The sequence below is a fragment of the Rhineura floridana genome, chromosome 6 (assembly GCF_030035675.1).
Source record: "Rhineura floridana isolate rRhiFlo1 chromosome 6, rRhiFlo1.hap2, whole genome shotgun sequence".
Lineage (NCBI taxonomy): Eukaryota > Metazoa > Chordata > Lepidosauria > Squamata > Rhineuridae > Rhineura > Rhineura floridana.
In genome coordinates, this window is record NC_084485.1 from 57,495,016 (window position 1) to 57,518,585 (window position 23,570).

The 23,570-nt window shown below is 45.3% G+C and overlaps 2 protein-coding genes across 4 annotated transcripts in view; both read right to left on the reverse strand.

Moving 5' to 3' along the window:
* Positions 1–3,418: 3,418 nt before the first annotated feature.
* The window catches only part of MOV10 (Mov10 RNA helicase), a 60,569-nt gene continuing 40,417 nt past the window's right edge, over positions 3,419–23,570 (reverse strand). For 2 of the 3 annotated variants that reach the window (XM_061631988.1, XM_061631989.1), the window contains 7 exons: positions 19,907–20,024; positions 19,635–19,829; positions 14,697–14,762; positions 13,778–13,903; positions 12,797–12,885; positions 4,954–5,069; positions 3,419–4,099 (listed from right to left, as the gene is read on the reverse strand). In XM_061631988.1, coding sequence (XP_061487972.1) covers positions 4,035–4,099; positions 4,954–5,069; positions 12,797–12,885; positions 13,778–13,903; positions 14,697–14,762; positions 19,635–19,829; positions 19,907–20,024 — 775 coding nt within the window. In that variant the 3' untranslated portion in view covers positions 3,419–4,034. Of the gene's footprint in view, positions 4,100–4,953; positions 5,070–12,796; positions 12,886–13,777; positions 13,904–14,696; positions 14,763–15,562; positions 17,096–19,634; positions 19,830–19,906; positions 20,025–23,570 lie in introns of those variants that run through there. The other variant, XM_061631990.1, reaches the window with a different exon arrangement.
* LOC133387361 (uncharacterized) lies at positions 5,076–12,789 on the reverse strand. The gene is made up of 2 exons (XM_061631987.1): positions 9,311–12,789; positions 5,076–8,551 (listed from the first exon to the last, which is right to left on the reverse strand). The coding sequence occupies exons 1-2, from the start codon at positions 10,875–10,877 to the stop codon at positions 6,321–6,323; spliced, it is 3,798 nt and encodes a 1,265-aa protein (XP_061487971.1). The 5' UTR covers positions 10,878–12,789; the 3' UTR covers positions 5,076–6,320.

A 23,570-nucleotide genomic window follows, 5' to 3' on the forward strand; every position in this document is an offset into this window, starting at 1 on the left:
AAATAAATCAGTGGCCAGAATCTTTTTGCAGATATAAAAAGTAGAGTGAGGGGAGATCTGGGAGAAACTATTTATTTATTATTCCATTTATAACCTACCTTTCCTCCAAGGAGCTCAATGTGGCATATCTAGTTCTGTCCCCTTCCCCATTTTATCCTCACAAAAACCTTGTGAGGTAGGTTAAGCTGAGAGACAGTGAATGGCCTGAGGTTACCCAGTGAGCTTAATGGCTGAGTGGGGGATTTGAAACCAGGTCTTCCAGGTCCTTGTCCCACAGTCTAACCACTACACCACACTGGCTTTTAACTATAACATCCAAAAGAAAGGTCATCATCGGAGAAGGGGAGAAGTGTGGCAGCTTGTTTCTGTCGTAGTGGACCAGGAGCTCCCTTAATTAGCAACCATTCATCATATCATATGAGCATTTAAGTGCAGGGAGCGTCAGCTGTGGTATACCATCTGGATGGTCAATAGTGTGTTACTGAGAATGGCAATTGATGTGACTTAAAAAAACACATTTTAATCTTGATCAGAGAGGATTCACATAGGAAGCACTGGGTTTTATTATTTGTATAAAGGTTATCATGATTAACTGAGACAGTTACTGATCCTTTAATTCCTAAATTGTTTGGTGCCACAAGCCTCTACGCTTTGAGGGATGTGAAGCTCCAGGGCTCTGGCTATAAAGACAACTGAGTTGTATAACTCTATAAAAGCAAAATGCAGCACTGCCTTTTAAAAATGTCTTAGCAATGTTAAGAGGATAAGGCAAGTTGTTTATCTTTGTTGATTTGATGAGTGCTAGTGCTGGAAGGGGTTACTTTAAAATAGGATTTTCCTTCTTAAATTACCCCTTAATTCTTCTAAGCAGACTGCTGTACTCCCAAGTGCTATAGATCACCATTTTTAAAAAATTTGAACCTTGCCAAATATGGCTCCCTGGAACTCTGTTTTTTAGCTAGCAATATTAGCTAATCAAGAGCTGGTATGGTAGTGGTTTACAGCATTGGACTCCACTCTCGAGTTCAAATTCCCATTCGGCGATGAAGCTAATTGAGTGACCTCAGGCAAGTTGTGTGCTCTCAGCCTAACCTATTTCACAAGCTTGTTGTGAGAATAAAATGGGGAGAAGGAGAAGCATGCACACCCCCTTGAGCTCCTTAGAGGAAAGGCAAAATTTAAGTGTAATGGATAGCATAAATCCAATGACCTCTTAAACTTACACATCTAACAATTCTATAAGCAACATAGCACCAAAATAGAAAAATGTGTCTGGCGGATGCAGAAGCAAAACGTTTACATTCGCTCTTGTTCTTCTCCTCCCACAAGTTCTGCCAGACCAAGATGTTTCCCCCACTAATCTAAAGATAACTCAGGCTGCAATCCTAACCCCTTACCTGGAAATAAGCTGCACTGAATTCACTAGCACTTACTTCTGAGTACGTATGGTTAGGATTGCAGCTTCAGTCAGTTTGGCTGGCAGCCCACAGTGAGGCTAATGCAAGAAAGCAGACTCTGCTCCTCGTTATCTAGTCATTGAATGATAGAGCTCTGAGCAAGTCTTCTCATCTTGATAAACAGAGAGGTGGCTTGCGCCGGAAAAGGTCGGGTGGGAAACTGTGGTCCTCCAGATGTTGCTAGACCATGCATTATCCCCGACTATTGGCTATGCTGATGGAAGTTGGAATCCAGCAGCTGGAGGGACAGATTCCCCATCCCTGGATTATCTTGTTGTGTAAGGATGTATAGGACTTCAGTGCAGTGTTTAAGTAATAGGCCACCTGCCAAGACACATATATAGCTTACCTAGTGAATTTGTTAGGATGTGTAGAATATGTGAGTGTCCATCATCTGACTATAGCTTTGCAAACAGCTTGGAGACTAGTATGGTATTACAACTCTCTGTAGACCAGCCATTGCTAACCTAGTATCCTCCCACTGTTTGCTGTACAACTCCTATCAGCCCGTCAGTGTAGCCAATTCAGGTATATGGCAGTTGTGGCCCAGCAACATGTGGAAGGCACTAGCTTATAGAAAATTGCTGTAAATTAAAGTCAAACAAAGGGTACTTACTGACATATTTGTGAATAGTTTGAATGCTTAGAAACATTTTTTACTCAATGGCTGTCATTAGTGAGTTCACAAAGCGTTCTTTAAAAAATGGGAGATGGGCTAGAGCTGGCTGGAGCTTTGAGCACCAAGAGATTTGGAGATGGAAGGAGCCAATTACACTAACCCTAAAGGGGTGTCTGCTTCAGTAACGCTATCATAATTTGTAGCTGAAAGTACTTCCTGTGGTTCCTGCAAACTTACTGGTTCCGTTGTTCTGTGTATGTATTTAGCTGTGTTTTGGTTATTCTTTAAAAAAAACCAACTGCAACAGCAGCTCAGAAAGAAATGCATCTGGGCAGGGAACACAAACAGAAGTAAGACTACACTAGAACCACAGGCAGGATTTCCGTGAGTTACAGCTCTCCAAGGAGCTACACTCCGTTGGTTATTCCCAAGCAGCAACTTCATTGTCCATATTTATTGCCACAGTTGTGTGAGGAACTGCCCAAGAGACCAACATTCTTAGTCTTCTGTTTACTTCATAGGCAGGCAAAGAGCCAAGTGTTGCTGCTCCACTCTGTGAACTGTACCAGCTGCTCCCATAACACAGATCTTCAAAGACTTGGTGAATAATAGTTGCTATTTGTACCAGTCACAGCTTCATCTCCTCAGCTGACAAGAGTAATAAATGATACACAGTGGCAATAAGGCAGAAACAATGCCACTTGAGTCATATTTTGAGATTATCTTTTGCAGTAGGCTCAATCCATGGGCAAAAAAGCATGCTTCCCAACTAATATTTCTGATGTGGGAAATTGGCCCATGTATGCAAAGAAACAAGTCCTTTCATCCTCCAGCTGTTCCCATTAAGACACCATCCTTCCAACCCATGTTTCTGCAGGAAGACTATTTCTCCTACATCTCACTTAGATGATTTGGGTCCTGCAGAGGTCATTGTGTTTTTCAGTGGTATCGCAAGCCCCATTTACAGCTAAGTGGATAATTGTTTTCTCTCCTCCCCCCAATACTCAAACATGGGGTCATATAAGATGATTCCACGCAGCTGTGTCAGATGGTAGGAGGGGAGGGGACCGGAGCATTGCGGCAACAGAGATTAATCCCCTGCATACATGTTGTGGCTCTGATCCAGAGTGGGAGCCCCCAAGAGCTGCTTTTTGTAAACAAGGAGATATGGCCAGTCCCAAGTGTCTGATTACAGAATGTATTTTAAAAGGCATTTCTATTCTAAAGATCAATATGTACTTCATCTGATCTCCTTCCTCCCCTTCAATACTCTTAACAAGCAGTAGATAGAAAGGGACAAAGCAGGGGAATGTCTCCTTCAATAACATAAAACACATTGTGGTTAATTCTTTAAACTTTAATGAAAATGCAGTACAAAAAACACTTGATGATAAAATCTGGCTTGGAAATGGCAACGGTTTGAGAGCAAGCTTCGTTTCTCCCCTGCCCCCCAATCAATTCTTGATAAACTTTAAAGGTACCTAGAAATAGAAATCTAGCTGTCATTCTCCACAGTATTAAAAAATGAGATTTTCCTGTCATAGGTTCAAAAATCAGTGGAGTTCTACCGCAGATTAAACCTTTGAACTCAGTGCCACTCCAGTCCTTTCTTGTATCTGTTTGCTTTACATAATCTAGCACATCTGCACTTCAAAAAAAATGCCAGTCTTTTCTCAGCCTAATCCAACCCCCAAGCAAGAGAGAAATGCACAGTCTAGCACAAGAAAGTGAATTTACACTGAACTAAGTCAATACAGGTAAGAGCACAGTGTATTCCTATTACACAATTAGGATTTCTGTGTATAATTCTGGCTTCAACCTCTAAGAAACAGGAGGTAGGGAGCCCAAACATGATTTGTTCAGTTGGGTTGTCATCTGCTTTTTCGATCTGTAAACAGCCGAAAGGTTATTCAAGAATGCAGACTGCAGCAGCACCAAGATTAGGACAGTATGGGTCTTCAGTGCTCATGTCTCCATTCTGGCTCTACTTGCTGCTGGATGTGACTCTCTCCTAAAGTGTTGCCTACAGAGAAGAAGAACAGATGAAGAGCTGAAGGGTGGAAGAGAGAGTTCCATTTGTTTGCCCTTGCTTTCACGTTAATCTGATATGCTCCGGCACTGCCCCTTTGTTGATTGAGAATGTGTTGCAGCACAAGCAGGGCTTACCTGTGCTGCATTGTGAGAACCCATCAAGCTTCAGCTGGCATGGTTTCCTCTGCTCTAGCATACACAACCGTGGCCATGTGCACTCCCCCTTGCAACCTTCAGGTGTACTTAAAAGACAACACACTTTTAAAAAACTTTTTCGCTATTTTCTACAACAAGAATCCTTTACAATATGCTGTTTTGCAATTGTTATTTCTCAAAACGTATAAAGTTATTTGACAGTAAAAGTCCACATTTAAAAGTGTGCATGCGTGTGTGCAGACAGAAAGAAGGAAAGAAGCAGAACTTTTAAACGTTTCCATTTTGGATGCTGAGCCCTTCTGTCAAGACACATGCAAAAATAAAAATCTTGGCCACTGGCTTTAGTCAAGTGGGGGGTTTGTATAGCTGCAAAAAGTGAATCTTTCTCCTTTTAAGTTTCCCATCCTGTCCATTGGACAGCACAGAAGAAATGATGAAATACACATGGAAGAATTTTTGCAAGATTTAGGTGGCTGCATTTATTTTGGTAATCACTTGCAGGACTCATCCTAGCCTCTAGGTCACAGGTGGAATCATGCAGAGAATGACTGGAACCAAATGACCAGGTTCTGCAGGCCACCCCGGCTCTGAAAATGCCTTTCAGGTTACTTGCTATACATTTAGGATTATTATGCACCCAAGGTATGACTGGAGACCAAACAGTAGCTTCAGGTCACTGTAACCTCTTACCTGCCGGCTGCCTATTCAAGGTGAGAGAATCGAGTTCTAGCAGTACCTCATCCACTTCATCTCCCTCATATTGATATCCTCGGTATGCACTGTTGTCCTTACAATACTTGAGAAACCTGAGGAACCAATGAAGTAGTATTACTGTCAGCAGCCTGACCCAAAGCCATTAGAATTTGGGTGTGGGCTTTAAAGGGAAGCTAAAAGGGAAGAACAGGATATATTTGTGCTGAACTGGAATGTACTTTGTACTCAGTAGGGCAGTCTGTAGCTGATGGGATTCCTGTCCAGATATAGCTCATTTCTGCATGAAATGGCCCAAGTCTGAATTCTCAAGCACCCTATGATTAGCATCACACAGGCCACAAGGGGGTAGCTACAGAGGTAGACCACATACTATGAGAAGGGCCCAGATTTAGTTTCTGATATTTCAAGTAGCTGGGTTGGAAAAGACGTTACTTGAGGTCTTGGCAAGCTGAACCCAGTCAGAGTACAGTAGGGCCCCACTCATACGGCGGGTTACGTTCCAGACCTCCACCTAAAAGCAAAACCTGCTGAAAAGCAGGTGCCCGACGCCTGAAAAACGCCGTAAAAGTGGAACAAGCGCCGTATGAGTGAAGCCTTACTCTAATTGAAAGCCGTCGTATTAGAGGGCTGCTGAAAAGCAGGGCCCTACTGTACACAACACTGGGCTATATGAACCAACAGTCTGATTCAATATGTGGCAAATTCGTGTTCACAAAAAACCAAAGGTCTACATAATCCAACATCTTGATAGGAGCAGGATGATCTATTCACCCAGTATACACAGTAGATCACAATGTACCACAGTCGGAAAGCAAGAGCAATGAGGTGCATCGTAGGTACTGTCAGAACAAATGTACCATTGGTCTCACCTGAAAGGTGATTTTCATAGGAGTGGGCCATCACTGTGGGAAATAGTTCCACCTATCGTGCAAAGGCAAGAATGTTTTTGAAGTCAAGACTAGGGACGTCATGCCCCTCCCACTCTCCAGTTCATTCGTAGCGAGTCTGAAAAGAGATATCTAAAAATACAAGAACAAGGCCAACAGGCCCGCCAGGAAAATAGCATAATAGTCACATGCATAACAACATGACTCTAACGTAACTACATAACATAACAGAGCTAAAGGTCTTGACTTCACTCTTACATTTAAATATAATAGCGTAACAATAACATGTAACCCATTGATAAAATCTCTAGTCATCCTCCAACTGGGAGGGTCGTGATGGCCCACTCCTATGAAAATCACCTTTCAGGTGAGACCAATGGTACATTTTCCATAGGAGGTGGGCCATCACTGTGGGATGTACCAAAGCAACCCATATAGGGAGGGACCACCCACATGTTAATCCTCATTAAGAACCTGTTGCAACACTTGTCTGCCAAAAGATGCATCAGCAGAGGCATAACGATCAATTTTATAATGCCTTATAAACGAGTGTGGGGTAGACCAGACTGCAGCCCTACAAATATCGGCAACAGGAGCATTAGTGGCAAAAGCAGCCGAGGTGGCGGCTGACCTGGTAGAATGAGCCGTTATACTAGCTGGAACTGACAGCTTCAGGGACTCATATGCTAAAGTAATGCATGCCCTTAACCAACGGGATAAGGTAGAATTGGATACTTTATGCCCCATAGACCTTGGATGAAAGGATACAAACAGAGACTCCGTTCGTCGAATCTCTTGGGTCCTAGACAGGTAGGTCTTGAGAGCCCTCCGAACATCTAACGAATGCCAAGCCTTTTCAAGAGGATGTGTAGGATCCGGGCAAAAGGAAGGCAAGACAATGTCCTGGTTGCAATGAAAAACTGAATCGACCTTGGGACGAAAGGAAGGGTCAGTCTTCAGCACAACAGAGTCCTTATGGAAGACGCAGAGGTGTCTAGCAGAAGACAATGCGCCCAACTCCGAAACGCGTCTGGCAGATGTGATTGCGATCAGAAACAGGACCTTGAAGGACAGTATACGTAGGGGCACAGTCCTGATGGGTTCAAATGGAGGGCGTTGCAAAGCCTGCAGAACTTTTGGCAAACTCCATGAGGGGAACCGATGGACGACAGCCGGAGAGCGGAGGGCGACTCCCCTCAAAAAACGTTTGATGAACGGATGTGAGGAAATATGATCTCCAGGGGAGGACACTGAGAGAATGGATGACAGAGTAGACGCATGTCGACGTAGAGTGTTGGGTCGAAGTCCCATCATAAAGCCACTATGGAGAAATTGGAGCACCTGGTGCACAGTGGCCTGGGATGGATCGTGGTGGTGGGAGTGACACCACTTGGAGAAAGCCACCCAGGTATGTTGATAAATACGGGTGGTAGATGGTCTTCTCGAGGCCAAAATAATATCAATCACAGCGTCAGACAGTCCAGCTGACCTCAAGTGTCTCCGTTCAAACGCCACGCTGTTAGATTGAGCCAAGTAGGGTCCTGGTGCAGTACTGGACCCTGGGATAGGAGGTCTGGCGTTACTGGAAGTGTCCAAGGATCCATCATTGACATTGCCAGAAGATCTGAGAACCACGGTCGGCGTGGCCAAAATGGTGCTATCAGAACCAGCTGTGCCCTTTCGGTTCGCGCCTTCCTCAAGGTTTTGGCTAACAAAGGTATGGGAGGAAAGGCGTACAATAGACCGTCTGGCCACGGTGTTGTCAGAGCATCCACTGCTTCTGCTGTTGAGTCCAGGTATCGGGCAAAGTACCTTGGAAGCTGACAATTGTGACTGGAAGCAAACAGGTCGACTGAGAGGGCGCCGAACCGACACTGGAGACGATGGAAAATGGCTGGATGAAGTTTCCATTCTCCCGGGAAGACCTGTTGTCTGCTGAGCCAGTCTGCTGTCACATTCCAAATCCCTCTGAGGTGCTCTGCTTTCAGGGATTGTAGATGTTGTTCTGCCCAGGCAAAGATGAGGGAGGCTAAGTCCTGCAGAGGACGAGACCTGGTGCCCCCCTGTCTGTTCAAATGTGATTTTACACACGTGTTGTCTGTTCGAATGAGCACATGATGCAAAGGGAACAGAGACTGAAAATGACATAGAGCCAAGTGGACAGCCTTTAGTTCCAGCCAGTTGATGCTTCGAGATTGCTCTGCGTTGGGCCAAACCCCCTGAACGTACTGGGAGTTGCAGTGGGCTCCCCAACCTATGAGGCTGGCGTCTGTGGTCATGACGGTTCTGCGGGGTTCTCTGAACGACGTGCCCTTGGAGAGGTGTTGAACCTTGGTCCACCAGCGGAAGGAGAGGCGCAGAGCGGGGCTCAAATGAACTTTGCGATGGTTGGAGCTGGCAATGTCTTTTTGAAAAGGCAACAGAGTCCACTGAAGGGGCCGAGTGTGGGCTCGAGCCCAGGGCACAATGTGGATTGTGGAGATAAACATCCCGAGCGCTCTGGCGAGAAGCATGACGTCTGCGGATGTTTGTTGCATCAGGGACCTTGCGATGCTTGTGATGGCAGTGATGCGATCTGGAGCCAGGAAGACCATTGCCTGCAGGGTGTCCAACATTGCCCCAAGGTGTAGTAGGCGTTGGGTTGGTTGGAGATGGCTTTTGTCGAAGTTGACAAGCCAGCCGTAGGTCTGCAAAACATTGAGGGTGATCATTAAATGATGATGAGCCAGCTCTTCAGACTTGGACCGTATTAGCAGATCATCCAAATATGGGTAGATATGAACCCCTTGGGTCCGAAGGTAAGCCACTAGGATGAGTAGCACCTTGGTAAATACTCTTGGAGCAGAGGAGAGGCCAAATGGCATCGCTCTATATTGAAAATGTTGGTGGCCAAAGGCAAACCGAAGAAACTTTCTGTGGGCTATGCAAATGGGCACATGGAGATACGCTTCCTTAAGGTCGATAGAAGCCAGGAAGTCTCCTTCATGCAGACTCTCGGTAATGGAATGGAGAGATTCCATTTTGAACCTGCGGTATGTTACAAAACGGTTGACAAACTTGAGGTCCAATACCGCCCTCCAAGATAAATCTCGTTTTGGCACAGCAAATAGGAGGGAGTACACCCCTTCCGACCTCTCAGTTGTGGGAACTGGCTCTATTGCCGCTATGTCCAAGAGGTGATGTATAGCTGTCTGCATGATGTTGTGCCTGGCTGGTGCCCTTGGGCAAGGAGATGGATGGAATCTGTCTGATGGGGTTGCCCAGAACTCTATGGTATAGCCGTAAGTGAAAAGGTCCCTGATCCAGGGGACCGTACTAAGGCGCAGCCATCGATCTCCAAAATTAAGTAATCTGCCACCTATGGGGAGGGCGTTAATACTACTTGTGTATGCGAGGGCCTCCCCTATATGAGGACGATGAGTTGCCCCTGCGCCCTTGGTACTGACCTCTGCCCTGGAAGCATCGGTTCCAGGAGCCCCTGAATGCGTTGGGGTCATAGGGTCTGAAGTCGCGGCCTCGTCCTCCTGGCCGCGTTCCTCGAAAGGACTGGTTAGAACGAAAGGAGGGAAATCGCCTGAAGGGCCTGTGGTCGATGTTCTTGACTGTGGCCAGAACCGGTTTTTGGGCGTCTTTTGGATCAACCAGAACTGCCTTTAGAGCTTCCTCACCGAAGAGTAGAGATCCGGAGTAAGGAGCCTTGGCCAGGTTCAGTCTGGCCGCTGAATCAGCTTGCCAGTGGCGAAGCCAGAGGGTGCGACGAGCGACTATTTGAGTCGTCATGGCTCGTGCCCCTAATTGAGTGGCATCCAAAGTGGCATCGGCCACAAAAGCTGCTGTCTTAGGTAATTTCGATAGTGTTCTTCTGAATGCAACAGGATCAGGGTTAGCATCCTCTAGAAGGTCATCCATCCACATCATAGAGGCTCTGGAGAATATGGAGGCTGAAGCGGAGGCACGCATGGCTAAGGCAGTGGCCTCGTGATTCTTGCGGAGGGCGAAGTCAATTCGTCGCTCAGTAGTATCTTTTAGGTGGGATTCCCCTTCCCTGGGCAAAAGAGATCTTGAAACGAGGCGAGCGATTGGTTCATCTATGCCAGGGACATCTAACTTGGTGGCAAAGTCTGGGGCTAAGGCGTACAATCTGTCAGCCAGGTTCTTGAAGCGTCGGGCTTTGAGTGAACGAGCCCATTCTTCGGAGGCCAATTTGGCAATTGGGTCCGGCACCGGAATGTAGTGTTCAGTAGGTGCAGGGGATTTGAGGACCTTGGCTCCTTTGATAGCTGGGGCGGACGAAGTTGAAGGCGCAGTCTGGAGACCAAGGGTATGAAGTACCCTACGTGCTAGCGGTTGATAATCTGAGGTATTGAACAAGAGATACGAGGTATCCTCCTCATGATCTGAATAGTCGCTCCAGTCGTCTCCTTCAACATGGTCAGTGAAAGTTGACTCCTCCGCATACGAGGCTTCGTCCGTACATCTGCCTCTGGCTACATCAAAGGGATCTGGTGAGCAGGAAGGATGAGCTTCATGGCACGCACGTTGGTCCATGTTGAGTGGGGGTATGGCAGGAACTTGTGGTAGTGACTGCATTCGTGTGAAAAAAGCCAGCATGGCTTGGAGTTGGGAGAGGAAATCAGGAGACGGCTGCAGACCAGATGTGGGAGATGTATGTGCCTGGTGAACTGTTGGAACAGATGTCTGAGGCGGTAAGCCAGAGGTAGGTTCGTTAGGCGAACAGTGAGCGGGAAAGCCAACAAACTCTTCCTCGTCAGAGGCAGTAGTAGGAGAATGGAAAATGTCACTTATGTGTGTCTGTGCTGTGGCAGTGGTTGGCACAGAGACATAACGAGGGCGCTTTGGTTTACTATGGCTGGAAAGATGTTTTGTCTTAGCCAGTGCTTTGGCATGTCTGGTCTTAGACGTGTTAGGATGTTGTGGCTTGGCTGATTGTGGCATGTCTGGCTGATCTGGCACCATGTGTGTTGATGGTGACATGCCTGGCTGTTCTACCATCTTATATAAACCTGGGTGCAGTACACTGCCACGGAGGGGGCAGAATGTAAAGACCCGAACTGGCACAGTGTACTACCACGGAGGGGGTAGGATACACTGGCAGATGGCGAAATGCACTGCCACAGAGGGGGCAGAATGCACTGAGGTATCAGCGTTAATATAATATAGGCTGTTTTAGAGTTGGCACACTCAGATTAGTGCTGTAGGCTGGGTTTTTGGCTTGTTCACGGCCCCAGAGGGGGCAGGATATACAATGTAAATCAGATTTAATACAAGTCAGCCACTGATATTAAAGCTCCAGCCTTGATAATGTAATCCAGCCACTAGGATTAAAGCTCCAGCCTTGATAATGTAATCCAGCCCACTAGGATTGGAGCTCCAGCCTTGATAATATAATCCAGCCCACTAGGATTGGAGCTCCAGCCTTGATAATATAATTCGGCCACTAGGATTACAGCCACAGTAAAAATGTGTGTAAATCAGCCTTGTGTAAGTTTGTCAGCAGCACATATACATAAACATACAGATAGATAGCCTGCAGGGGAGGTATCCGATGCTTAATAAATGGTAACAAAAAAGGCGGGAATTTTGAATTTCAAAAAATGGCGCCCGGAAAAAAGGGCGGGAAAAAACGATCAAAAAAGGGCTGAGGGAGAAGGAGCAATGGCGGCCGTCAGAAGCGAACTGGGGGAAGGGCTGCCCAGCACGGTCTCACCGAAAACCGCAGTAGCGGCGCTAGAAAAACCCCGGAAGAAGCAGGTAGGGGAAAAACGGCAGCCGCCGCAGAGAGAGCCGCCGTCTGTAAAGCCCTTCGCAGTGGGATTTAAGCCACGTAGCGAGGGCGATCTGAGGCAAGGGAGTAACGGCGGGAGCCGCAGCTACAAGCTCCCGCTAAGATCGGATCAGCTGCAGCCGCGGGAACGATCAGGGAGGGAGATCAAAAGCGATCAAAAAAGAGAACCGCAGCCGCGGTCACTGAGGGAGCCCCCTGGCTATGGATACGACAGAGCCGGGGGGGGAGGAGGCTTGAAACTGCCAAAACAAAGAGAGCCGCAGCCGCGGTCTCAGAGGGAGCCCCCAGTCAAGGAAAAAAAAAGAAATTAAATAGCTCTGAGGAAAGGGGGAAGAGAGCCGCAGTCGCGGTCTCTGAGGGGATCCTCAGTAGGCTAGGAACAAAAACGGAAAAAAGGCTTTAAAGAGAAATAGACAAACAAATACGAGACTTAGCTAAATGCTACGTGAAATTCCAATCTTGTTCGTACGAAGGCAAGAATGAACTGGGGAGCGGGAGGGGCATGACGTCCCTAGGTTTGACTTCAAAAACATTCTTGCCTTCGCACGATAGGTGGAACTATTTCCCACAGTGATGGCCCACCTCCTATGGAAAATAGCTTCAGGTGACTTGTTTCAGTTAGCCAAGCCACACAGTACAGAAATAAGAACAAAACTAATATAGGTGCACCTTAAATCTGACCTGATGGAAAATTCCTTCTGAACCTCAAACATTCTTCTGTAGACTTACCTGCTCACTTACCTCAACACATAGAGAGCATTTGGGCTTAATGAATCTACAACATTACATGATGATTGCTGCATTATGCACTGCTGCACAATTCCCACACTATGAAGCAACGTAATGTTAGGATTGAATTAATCGCTATTGTCAGATAGGTCTTGGTACTAGAAAGGTGTCAAATGCACTGAGATCAATAGCTGAGCAGAAGGATCACCACCCATAGACCTATCAGCAGCAAATCTGACTGAGCTGGGTGTAACTTAGGGCATCTCTAGTCCTGCTTATATAGAAGTGCCTTGAGTTGACTACAGAGGGATAAAGGGAGAGCAGGCTGCTGGCTGAAATGGCTTGGGGGATAATGGAAACAAGCAAAAGATTTAGGGAGTGGGAGGGCAACACTTACTCGGCCCAGTAGAGATCCTTGCTCAGAGTAACTGGATTTCCTACAATTATCAAGAGTGCCTTAGCTCTTGTAATGGCCACATTCAAGCGCTAAAAATGGAAAGAGTAAAAAGAACAACAGAATTAAAGTTAATAGCCTTGACCCCTGGGAAAGACTACATACATGTGGAGGAAATAGACTCAATCACTGCCACCTGGAGAGGGTAAGTACTCTTCCCAAAGTTGGGGGCAGACTCCACAGAGCCTATACTCCCAACTGTTAACTGAAGCTTCTTGTTTTTAGAAAGCAATTTTTATCTAACTTGAAGCTACCACAGAATGGAAGGCTGGGAGAAGGCAAAGGCTGAATCACAGGGCTGGAACCGAGCTAATGATTTGAAGGGTGCAACTTTCACATGGTGGTATGAAATGGTGACAGGTTAAATGTGCAGTGTACATTAAGACCCCTTGCTGTATAGGGAAGTGAGGCTTCCACCTGTGTTAATTTCCTGTCACTCTGTGGCGACGATAGAAAATAAACAGGTAGGGATGTGTGTAGGGTTGTAGGGGAAAGCAAGAGCAAAACACCTTGCTTTGGCAAGATAAATGTTAACTCTTTTCTTGTACATTAGAGCAGTTAAGGGAAAGTTCCCATCCTCACCACCACTACCACCCTTCCCTGTACCATCTATACTGCCAATCCATATGGCAGACAGCAGCCTTGGCAGGACCTGCCATAGTGTCAGCATGGGAAAAATAGAGCTACTTGCTTTTTGCTGGGCTCTTGCCCACATGTCCAGTCTACAATGAACTGGCAGCAAGAGAAGATGCCATCCAGATACACACTGTGACCAAAGCAAGCCACAAAATGGCACAGCCTCTCTCACAGCCCCTGGCGGGCAAGAATGAGGGCCATTCATTCTGGGCATGCCTTTGTCCCAAAAGGAAGGACGCCGTATGTGTACTGAAGATTATAAAATGATGATATACATAAGATTAGTACCTTGGGGTTCTTGAGGAAGCCAATACTGAACTTCTCATCTAAATTAAAGTAATTGCTGCTGCTTCGCACTGTTGAAATGAGGACCACACGCCGTTCCTGACCCTGGAACTCCTCAACGGAGCCTACCTGGAGGAAGAGAAAGAGACGACTAGCCAAGTAACATGGGAATGGGAAAACTAATGTCCAAGAAAGGGGCTTCTAAAGATAAGTAGCTGGGGGGCTTTTTTCTTCCAGTGCAGGGGTGGCTAACTATTGGCCTCCAGATTTTGCTGGATTACTTCTCCCATCAACATGGACCACTAGCTACGTTGGTTGGGACCGATGGGAGTTGCAGTCCAACAACATCTGGAGGACCACAGATTAACCACCCTGTCCTTGTAGAGTAAATGAAAAAGGGCAATGGATAGGTCTCATTTGGAAGCTGGAACAGCTATGGCTGCCAAGTTGACTCAAAGCCTTCTATAATTGGAAGAGACGGCTCAGAAATGAAATTGGGAAAGGATCATAGCTAAGTGGGAGAGCACATGTTTTGCATGCAAAAGGTCCCAGCGTCAATCCCTGGCATCTTTAGAAAGGGCCGAAAAAGACTCCTACCTGAAATTCTGGGGAGCTGCTGCCAATCACTGTACACAATACTGAGCTAGATGGACCAATGGCCTGACTCAATGTAAGGCAGCTTCCTATGTTCCTATTCTTGATGCAATGCTCATTCTGTTACTATAGTACTGTGATGACAGAAACCATACGTAGTCATACAAAACCTCACTTGTGAGCTTTTCTGGACACAAGAGTGGTAGATAGATGCAGTTGTGGTCTAGTATAGCAAAGCAATTCTTATTTAAGATATACCATACCTGATTTGGACAAGTATTAAAACTATTCCTCCCTTGGCACAATTGGAAGGAAAATAAAGTCTCACCTTCAGATCTTTGATATTGTTCAGGCCGTTTAGTTCCATACTAATGGCTTTTCTTATCTTCTCCACCTGGGAGCGAGGAGAAGCAAAACTAGTGATTCCTGCATCCTCAAACATATTGTTAGATTGAGTTCCTGGCAAGTATGAATGCTTCATGTCTTTTGGTTAATCCCTTTAGCAGAGGAATGAATTCCTCGGGGCCAGTAAAGAGGGATGCTAGCATCAGAAATCTTCCCTTCACAAATGGCCAAAGTGGCTTTTGTACTGTCTTTCATTTTCCATTGATGGGGTGGGAATAATAGTTTTGATATTGCTGACAGAGATGATGGGTGTGGGACAGGAAAGATTCACAGACCCTGGGCAAAAGGGCATGGCTCAAGACCACAGCCAGAGTATATAGCACAAGTAGATTTGTCATCTTGTCAGATTCACTGCTGCTTGCTTTTTATTTATTTAATTTATATCCCGCCCTTCTTCCCAGAAGGAGCTGCCTGGCTACCTTTGTTTCTCAGCTTGGTAGATAACGAGCAACTTTACGTTCTGAAAACACTTAAGTAAATTAACAAATTTCTGGAAGAAACATATTCTCTAACACTAGGGGAGTATTGTTATACCCCAGGACCTATACTGTAAAAGTGTTGGCATGAGGCCTAGTAGTTTTCCATCAAGTCTGCAAAACTGTAAGTAGGGGGGAGTTATGTCTTAGCCCAGTCTGGAAACAGACTGCCAAGGCCGTTGCTATGGTAACCATCTGATAGACTGGGAAAGTTCTAACAGAGTCTGTAAGTTGTGTCTTCTGATTTATGCCTCTGATCTGTGAGGCTGTTTCTTCTGTGTATTGCCTCTGAACTGAGAGGTTGTCTTCTGTGTTTACCCCCGGGGGGGGGGTGACTGAAGAAACTCTACATGTATTTACTCTTAAGCCTTAAGCCATAATGTCTTAATAAAAGACTCTTAACATGCTCTAATGCTCTGAAGAAGTTTCTTGCTCAACTTAACTCCAACGTAATGTATGCTGTTTCACGCAACAACGCAAACACATCAACAGGGGTTATGGGCCCAGATCCACAGCGCATTACACGGGAGTAAGTTGCTGGTCTGAACGGCAGACGGAGTTCCAGAGGGCAGCTTGATTGATTGAACCAGACGGAGGTGAGCAACATGGCTGTAAACCTGTCTGGGGGAGGCTTGCCGATGGAACGACTTAATGAAAAGAATTATGGCAGCTGGAAGCCGAGGATGCGGGCTTTGCTGATAACAGAGGATTTATGGGACATTATTGATGAAAAAACCCCAGCGGTATTGACCGCGGCCTGGAAGCGCAGAGACCAGAGGGCGCAGGCGTTTATAATCTTGGCTCTATCGGATTCTCAACTGATGTGTGTGAGAGATGAGCCGTCGGCAAAACAGATGTGGGACGCGTTGCAGGATTTGTCCCAGGAATGGCAGCGGAGGCAGGAGGCGCAGAGAGCCGAGCTGATGGAAGCTGTCAGAAGCAAAGAGGCGAAAAGTGCTGAGGAAAAGCAAAAAGCCAAGCTGAAAGAAGAAAGCAGCAGCAGACAGGAAAACAAACAGGAACAGCAGAGGCTGAAGGCTTGTTTTATTTGCGGAGATCGACGGCATCTACACCGGGAATGTCCAGTCAAGCGCAACTCCAGGGACGGAGGCTTGAAGCAAGGCAGTGTGAACTTTGTTTGTAAACAGAAGTCTCAAGATTTACGACCTATTGACTGGCTGCTTGACAGCGGGGCATGCCATATATTAATTAAAGACAGAAGTTTGTTTTACACTTCAGAAAAAGTGCAGGATTTTGTGCAACTTGCTGATAGATCACATAAACGGGTGGAAGCCCGTGGTCTGGTGAGATTTGATAAACTTGGAATAATGTCAGAATGTTTGTTTGTTCCGGAATTGGCTCATAATATTTTATCAGTCAGAAAACTGGTGAGTTGTAATTATTCAATTTTGTTTCACAAAGACCAATGTTTTGTAATGAGGGGAGATCAAGTGTGCATGCAGGGAAGCCTGAATGATTCACAGTTTGTAATAAAGAGCAGTCAAGCAGGGTGTGCTGTGTTAAATGCTGAGGCACAGGAACATCAGGGCTGCGTGTCCATGAATGGCATCAAAGGCTGGGGCATGCAAACCTTGACACGATAAAGAAAACCCCTTTGCACAGTGAAAACATGCGTTTAAAAGATTGTGGACAGTTAATGGATTGTGATGCATGCAATAAAGCTAAAATGACTATTGCACCAATAAACCGGGAGGCTGAGAGAACCACAACAGCTCCCTACCAGCTAGTTCATGTTGATTTATCAGGGCCAATAAATGCTTCACGAGGAGGTGCAAAATTCTTCATGGTACTGGTAGATGATTTTTCAAGATTTTGTCATGTTTTTCTGTTAAAGCATAAAAGTGAAGCTGAGCAGAAGCTGAAACTGTTCATTAAGAGAATCGAAACTCAACACGGCGTCACGGTGGGGGCTATACGCTCGGACCAAGGTGGGGAATTCACGAATAAGGCATTGAGTGACTTTCTGGAGAGTAAGGGAATAAACCAGAATTTCACTGCTCCATTTAGCCCGTTTTCCAATGGAACTGCTGAGAGAAAAAATAGGGTGCTGCAGGAAGCAATGAGACCCATGCTGATGGATTGCAGTTTAGGGAATTCTTTCTGGGCAGAAGCAATTCTTTATGCGAATTATATTCACAACAGGGTGTTACACAGTGCACTTGGAATGTCTCCTTATGAGAAACTTACTGGCAGAAAGCCTAAAATAGAACACATTCAAAAATTCGGGGCAAGGTGCTGGATCCACATTCCACAGGGAAAAAGGAGGGGCAAGCTTGCGCCCAGAGCACAGCAAGGTTTTGTTTTGGGATTTCAGAATGCATATTTCAGAGTTTGGTGTCCAGAAACACAGCAGTTAATTCTGAGCAGAAGCATTAAAGTCTCAGAAAAGCCTTGGGATCAAAGGCAGACAGTTATTCTTACAGGAACAGATGACACACAAACACGAACACAATCACAGACATTTAAGCCAAACCTTGACATTAAAGTGGAAGGCACACAAATTCCTCTCAGGGATGCTTTAACTGAGCTCATTTGTGGGAAACGCAGATCAAAGAAACGAAAAGCTGAGGAAATGGAAGATCCTGGGCACGCGGTGCCAAGCACAAGCACAAGTACAAACACAAATGGGGGGGCAGAGAGAGCCGAAGCTCTGGTTCCTTTAAGACGCTCTACAAGAGCAAATTTAGGCAAACCGCCTGACAGATTTACCGTGGGATTAATAACAAGTCCTGGAATGAATAAAGTTGTAGAAATGGATCCTGAGACACTTTATTTGACATGTGTTCAACCAAAGTTTGAGTGAATAAGGTTTTGAACTGTACTGAGATGTAATTTTGAACTGTACTGAACTGAAAATGTATGATGCAATGTACTGAAATGTATTGCAAGAGGTATTGTAGAAATGTATTACTGTATGGCTATGTATTGTGGAGATATATTGTTGAGATTTTTTTTTGTAATTGACAGACATGATGGGGAAAAGGGAAGCTTGTTGGCATGAGGCCTAGTAGTTTTCCATCAAGTCTGCAAAACTGTAACTAGGGGGGAGTTATGTCTTAGCCCAGTCTGGAAACGGACTGCCAAGGCCATTGCTATGGTAACCATCTGATAGACTGGGAAAGTTCTAACAGAGTCTGTAAGTTGTGTCTTCTGATTTATGCCTCTGATCTGTGAGGCTGTTTCTTCTGTGTATTGCCTCTGAACTGAGAGGTTGTCTTCTGTGTTTACCCCCAGAGGGGGGGGGTGACTGAAGAAACTCTACATGTATTTACTCTTAAGCCTTAAGCCATAATGTCTTAATAAAAGACTCTTAACATGCTCTAATGCTCTGAAGAAGTTTCTTGCTCAACTTAACTCCAACGTAATGTATGCTGTTTCACGCAACAACGCACACACGTCAACAAAAAGGTCCCACCAAGAAAAGCTCACCCTCTCTCAGGTGCTGTTTTAACATCTATATGAAGTCACAGTGGGGTATCTATGGGGACTGTCAGTTATTTTTTTAATTATTAAAATGGACAAATTTGACATCACAGTATCACACGGAAGCAGTTCGTATTTTTTTAAAAAATTATTACTTAATTTAGGAAAAAAATTAAAAACGGAGGGGAGTCACAAAAAAGCTTTTAGCATCATGGCATCACAGTAGGGGGCTAGTCAATTAAAAAAACAACTTTTTTTAGGGGGTCACAGACTAGCCCCCTCTGATGTAGGGGATGAACTTAGGATGCTGATGATAATTTTTCATTTTTAATGAAGGGGTTTCAGGATTTTTTTTAAGTGTGTGTGTTTATACATAGAGTACTGACCTCTTAAATGTATTAAGTGCTTGCCTGGACAATTCTTTTCTTACTCAGCTGGATATCTGAGCTATACGCTGAAAGCAACAGGGGGAGTGGAACAACCAAGTACCTTTTAACCCTCCCCTTCAAAGTGTTTTTTTCTGCAGGATCAAAGCACCACTCCTGCACAGACTATCTTGGCCTGCAGTCATAGCTACCTGCAGCAAATACAGACCAGAAACCCAGGTCACGACGGAGTCAGGGGACATATGGACTGCAGGCATTTGACAGCACAGCACAACTAATCACAACATCCACCTGGAGAATGTAAGATACAACCTGAGACATACATGGCTACTGGTTGCAACAACCCCAAAGCAAGTCCTATAGTTGCCACCACAGCTACTATCTATACACAGCTCATATTATCGGGAGCATACGCCACTTGATCACAGGCATGCATAGAACTAAATATGGCTATATCAGGTGGAGGACATTTTGATGATGTGAAGAGGCTCTAAGATGACACCACTCCTGGAAGGAAATCTTATTTAGCAAGGTGGAACCAACAGAAGGTCTCACCTGCTTCCTGTATGGAGAGATAACTCCAATATCTTTCGGAGAAATTCGAGACAGACCTTTCTTGCCCTGCTCTTCCAGAAGCAGTTTTTTGAGGTAGTTAGTCAACACATTAACCTCGGCTGTGTTGAAAAATGAAGGGCTATTCTCTTCCCGCTGGTCTTCTCCAGAGACTCCGTGAAAGATGATGGGAAACCCCTGCAAGAGAAGAAAGCACACCAACTCAGCTGTGTACATGAGTATGACAGAAGTGCATAATGCCTGCCACTCCTCACCTGCTTGACCAGCTCTTTCCAAGTGCAGTAGGAATGGGTGATGAGATGGTCGGCATGCTCCTGCAGCTCCCCATCATAGAACTTTTCATTGGGAAACGTAAGGATGGCAGCATGGGACCTGGGGGGTGGGGAAGACGGCATCTTAGCCATTAAAACAACACAAATGGCCTTCTTTCTCTTCTACCACAAGTTTCAAATTCTTGCTCTATCACTGACTGATAAAACCAATGCCAGGTAGAATTGGTAACATCTCTCTCATCCTCAGTCCCAACAGTGCCATATTTCACAAGGGCGTCATGAAGAGCAGTGTGTGTGCAAGCCTGAGTGAAACAAAACATACAAGAAGAACCAGGACAATGTATTAAATATTACATCCCTCCTTACTCCCAGCAACAGTATCTATTACCAGGTTACTCTTCAAACTTGGGGAGGGGGGAGTCATTTGTGAGGTATAAAAGTGAAGGCTGAGACGCTGAAGAAAAAGCACTGCATGATCTATACTGTCAAAAAGGAGAGAGGCTGCATCTGGTAATAACTGAAATTTGAAAGACTGAAAAACAAACAAAAGAAATCTGCCACAGTAATATTATACAGCCACGAGAGTGGCTGTATACTATAGCCAGCGTGGGTTTTTCACATTCCGCAATGTTAAATTGAAAATACCCCCCCAAGCCATTCTGATGCTTCCCATAAGCTGATTTCGAAACAAAACCTTACAAAACATATAGTCCTGAACTCAGAAACGCTTGCTTAACAACCCTCTCAATTTTCATGGTGATACACAAAACAGTCAGAGAGAACAGAGAGTTCGAAGTCTAAAAAGAGAGAAAACCCAGAGCCCTTTTGGACCTTTTTCTCTGAGAGAGCTCATAATCTGTTGAAATTCATTAAAAATCAGCCATGTTCACAGAGTACCTGTAATCCTAATACTGACCTTGCCCCATACTCTGACCTTCATCTTCTGCAGTTTACAAGTTAAAAATATGCCTGGCTTATTTTTAATTAATTAAAGATATTTTGGCTGGAAGCCAATGATAAGCGCAGGCATGCTCAGTAAGAACCCACTGTCAGTGTTCTAAAAGCCTCACAGCTGCTGGGCTTGCCTAATCAGGGGGCCACACCCACACCAGACTTTGATTTCACTTGAGAGTCATGGCTTCCCTCAGAGAATCCTGGGAAGTGTAGTTTGTGAAGGGTGCTGAGAGGAGACTCCTATTCCCCTGACAGAGCTCCAGTGGCCAGACTGGTTTAACAGTCAGCCACACTGATTGAAGGTCTGTGAGGGGAACAGGGTGTCTCCTAGCAACTCTCAGCACCCTTCACTAACCACACTTCCCAGGATTCTTTGGAAGAATCGATGACTATATAAAGGGAAATAAAGGCCTGGTGTGGATGTGGCCAGGGACAGCTTTGGTTTAAATTTGGGTGGGAGGCTACATGTGCCTGCTGTAAAATAAAATGGTGGGGGAAATGCTGAAAATCATTGATACTGTTTCACAATGTTTTCCTTTTGCTGTCTGCTATCTTTTTGGCGCCTTTTGAAGACTTTTCCTCTTTTAACAAGCCTTTTAAGTTGAAACCTATCCCAGTCTGCGTCTGTGTTACAATTGCTTTTAATATATTTTCTTTAATAATGTTTTAACCCTTTTTTTTAAAAAAAAGATGTTTTTAAAGCTTTTTAAAAAATGTTTTTAACGTTGTTTTGTTTTAATGTATTTTAAGGTCTTTTTATGATGTTTTAAAGTGTTTTTATCGTTTCTATTTGCCGCCCTGGGCTACTGCTGGGAGGAAGGGCAGGATATAAATCAAATAATAAATAAATAAATAAAAGGGGCTTCCCTTCTGCCCAGTACCCACCCACCCAATCTTCTCCCCCTCCCCCTCCCCCTGGTCAGTGTTGGACTATGACCTGGGAGACCACAGTTCGAATCCCCACACAGCCATGAATCTCACTGGGTGACCTTGGGCCAGTCACTGCCTCTCAGCCTCAGAGGAAGGCAATGGTAAAACCACCTCTGAATACTGTTTACCAAGAAAACCCTATTTATAGGGTCAACGTAAGTCAGGACTGACTTGAAGGCAGTCCATTTCCATTTTCAAACATGACTGCACAGACATGAATCCCATTGAACTCAAAAAGTATGCAAACAATCAAACCCACCCTCCCTTCTCCTCCCTCCTATTCCCTCCCCCTTCCTTTGCCCCTCCCTCCCCCTCCCCAACCCCTTCCAATCCCCTCCTTCCCCTTCCCCCTCCTCCCCCTCCCCTTCCTCCTCCCCATGGTCAGTTTTACCTATCTTAAGCAAGATTGCACGCAAGTAAATACCACTGAACTCTATAATCCTGCAAATAATCAAACCTGCCCTCCCCCCTCCCCCTTCCTTTGCCCCCTCCAATACAGTCCTTCCCCCTTCCCCTCCTCCCCCAGGGTCAGTTTTTCCTATCCTAACCATGATTGCATAGGAGTAAATTCCACTGAACTCAATAAGCATGCAAATGATCAGACCTGCTTTTTCCCCTCCTTCCCCTCTCCTCTACCTTCCTCCTCCCCTCTTCCTCCTCCCCTGCCCACTCCAGCCCTCCCTCCCTCCCTCCCCCCCCCCGGTCAGTTTTACCTATCCTAAGCATGATTGCATGGGAGTAAATCGCACTGAATTCAATAAACATGCAAATGATCAAACCTGTCCTTCTCCCCTCCCCGTCCTGCCTGCTCCCATCCCAGTCCTCCCCACTGTTTCCTCTCCTCATCCCCTGTGGTCAGTTTCACCTATCCTAAGCATGACTGCAGGGGAGTAAATCCCACTGAACTCAGTAAGTATGCAAATGATCCATCCATTCTCAGCAAGCTTGCACACAATCCCATTTCTTACCTCCCGGATTAAAAAGCAGGGAAATTCACTAATAGGCAAAAAACCTTGCGGTTTAAGAACGTACCTATAGCCCACAGATATTTCTATCAAACTTTAAAAAGCAGGGAAATTGGGCAGCTATAGTGAATGCACCAGGGGAGCAGGAGACCTGAACTCCTCTCTGAGATATTGGACTGCCCTACAAATTTGTCAGAATGCAGACACAATTTGGGTTGGTCTTTCAGAGTCCAATCCACTTGCTGTGTAGCTTGGAAGAATTTGGTAACGTGTGCCTCTGAGCATATGGTGGGTGGTGGCAACACCTGCAATCAGCCCAAATAACAGAAACAAGACATGTGCTGTGCTGATCTTGTTTTAGCAGGAAGCAACATTATTAAGACAGTTGATATAGTTCAGATGGTCACTTTAAATATGTCTGATTTACTTTGCAATTTTAGTGAAGTTTCCTATAGGAAATCATTTTTCTTTTGTTTCTATTTCTGTGAATATGTGAAGTACGAGCAAAATTTACACTAAAAGAACTCCAAACATAATTGTGGAATAATGGCACTGACTTCTGCAGAATAGTCTCCAGTGGACCTCAGGAGTGTCTCAATTTGCACAAGATAAAACAGTGGGAGGTGAAATATATTCTAGCAAAATTCTAGGTGTGCTCTATGTTTTCAATTGACCATGCCCACCTAGCCGTAAATAAAGTGGTTTAAACATAGCAGGCTGAAAACATGCATCCTCTTTTCCCCCCACAGCCAAGAGTCATTGCTGAAGTAGCAACATATTGGGATCAGTCTGATTTT

What these genes read in the sequence shown, in the direction of transcription:
- LOC133387361 (XM_061631987.1), bottom strand. Translation starts at nt 10,877, where the DNA reads ATGGTAGAACAGCCAGGCATGTCACCATCAACACACATGGTGCCAGAT. An exon ending in CCGATGCTTCCAGGGCAGAG is followed by an intron (nt 8,552 to 9,310) that starts GTCAGTACCAAG and finishes AATGTTTTGCAG; the next exon opens with ACCTACGGCTGGCTTGTCAA.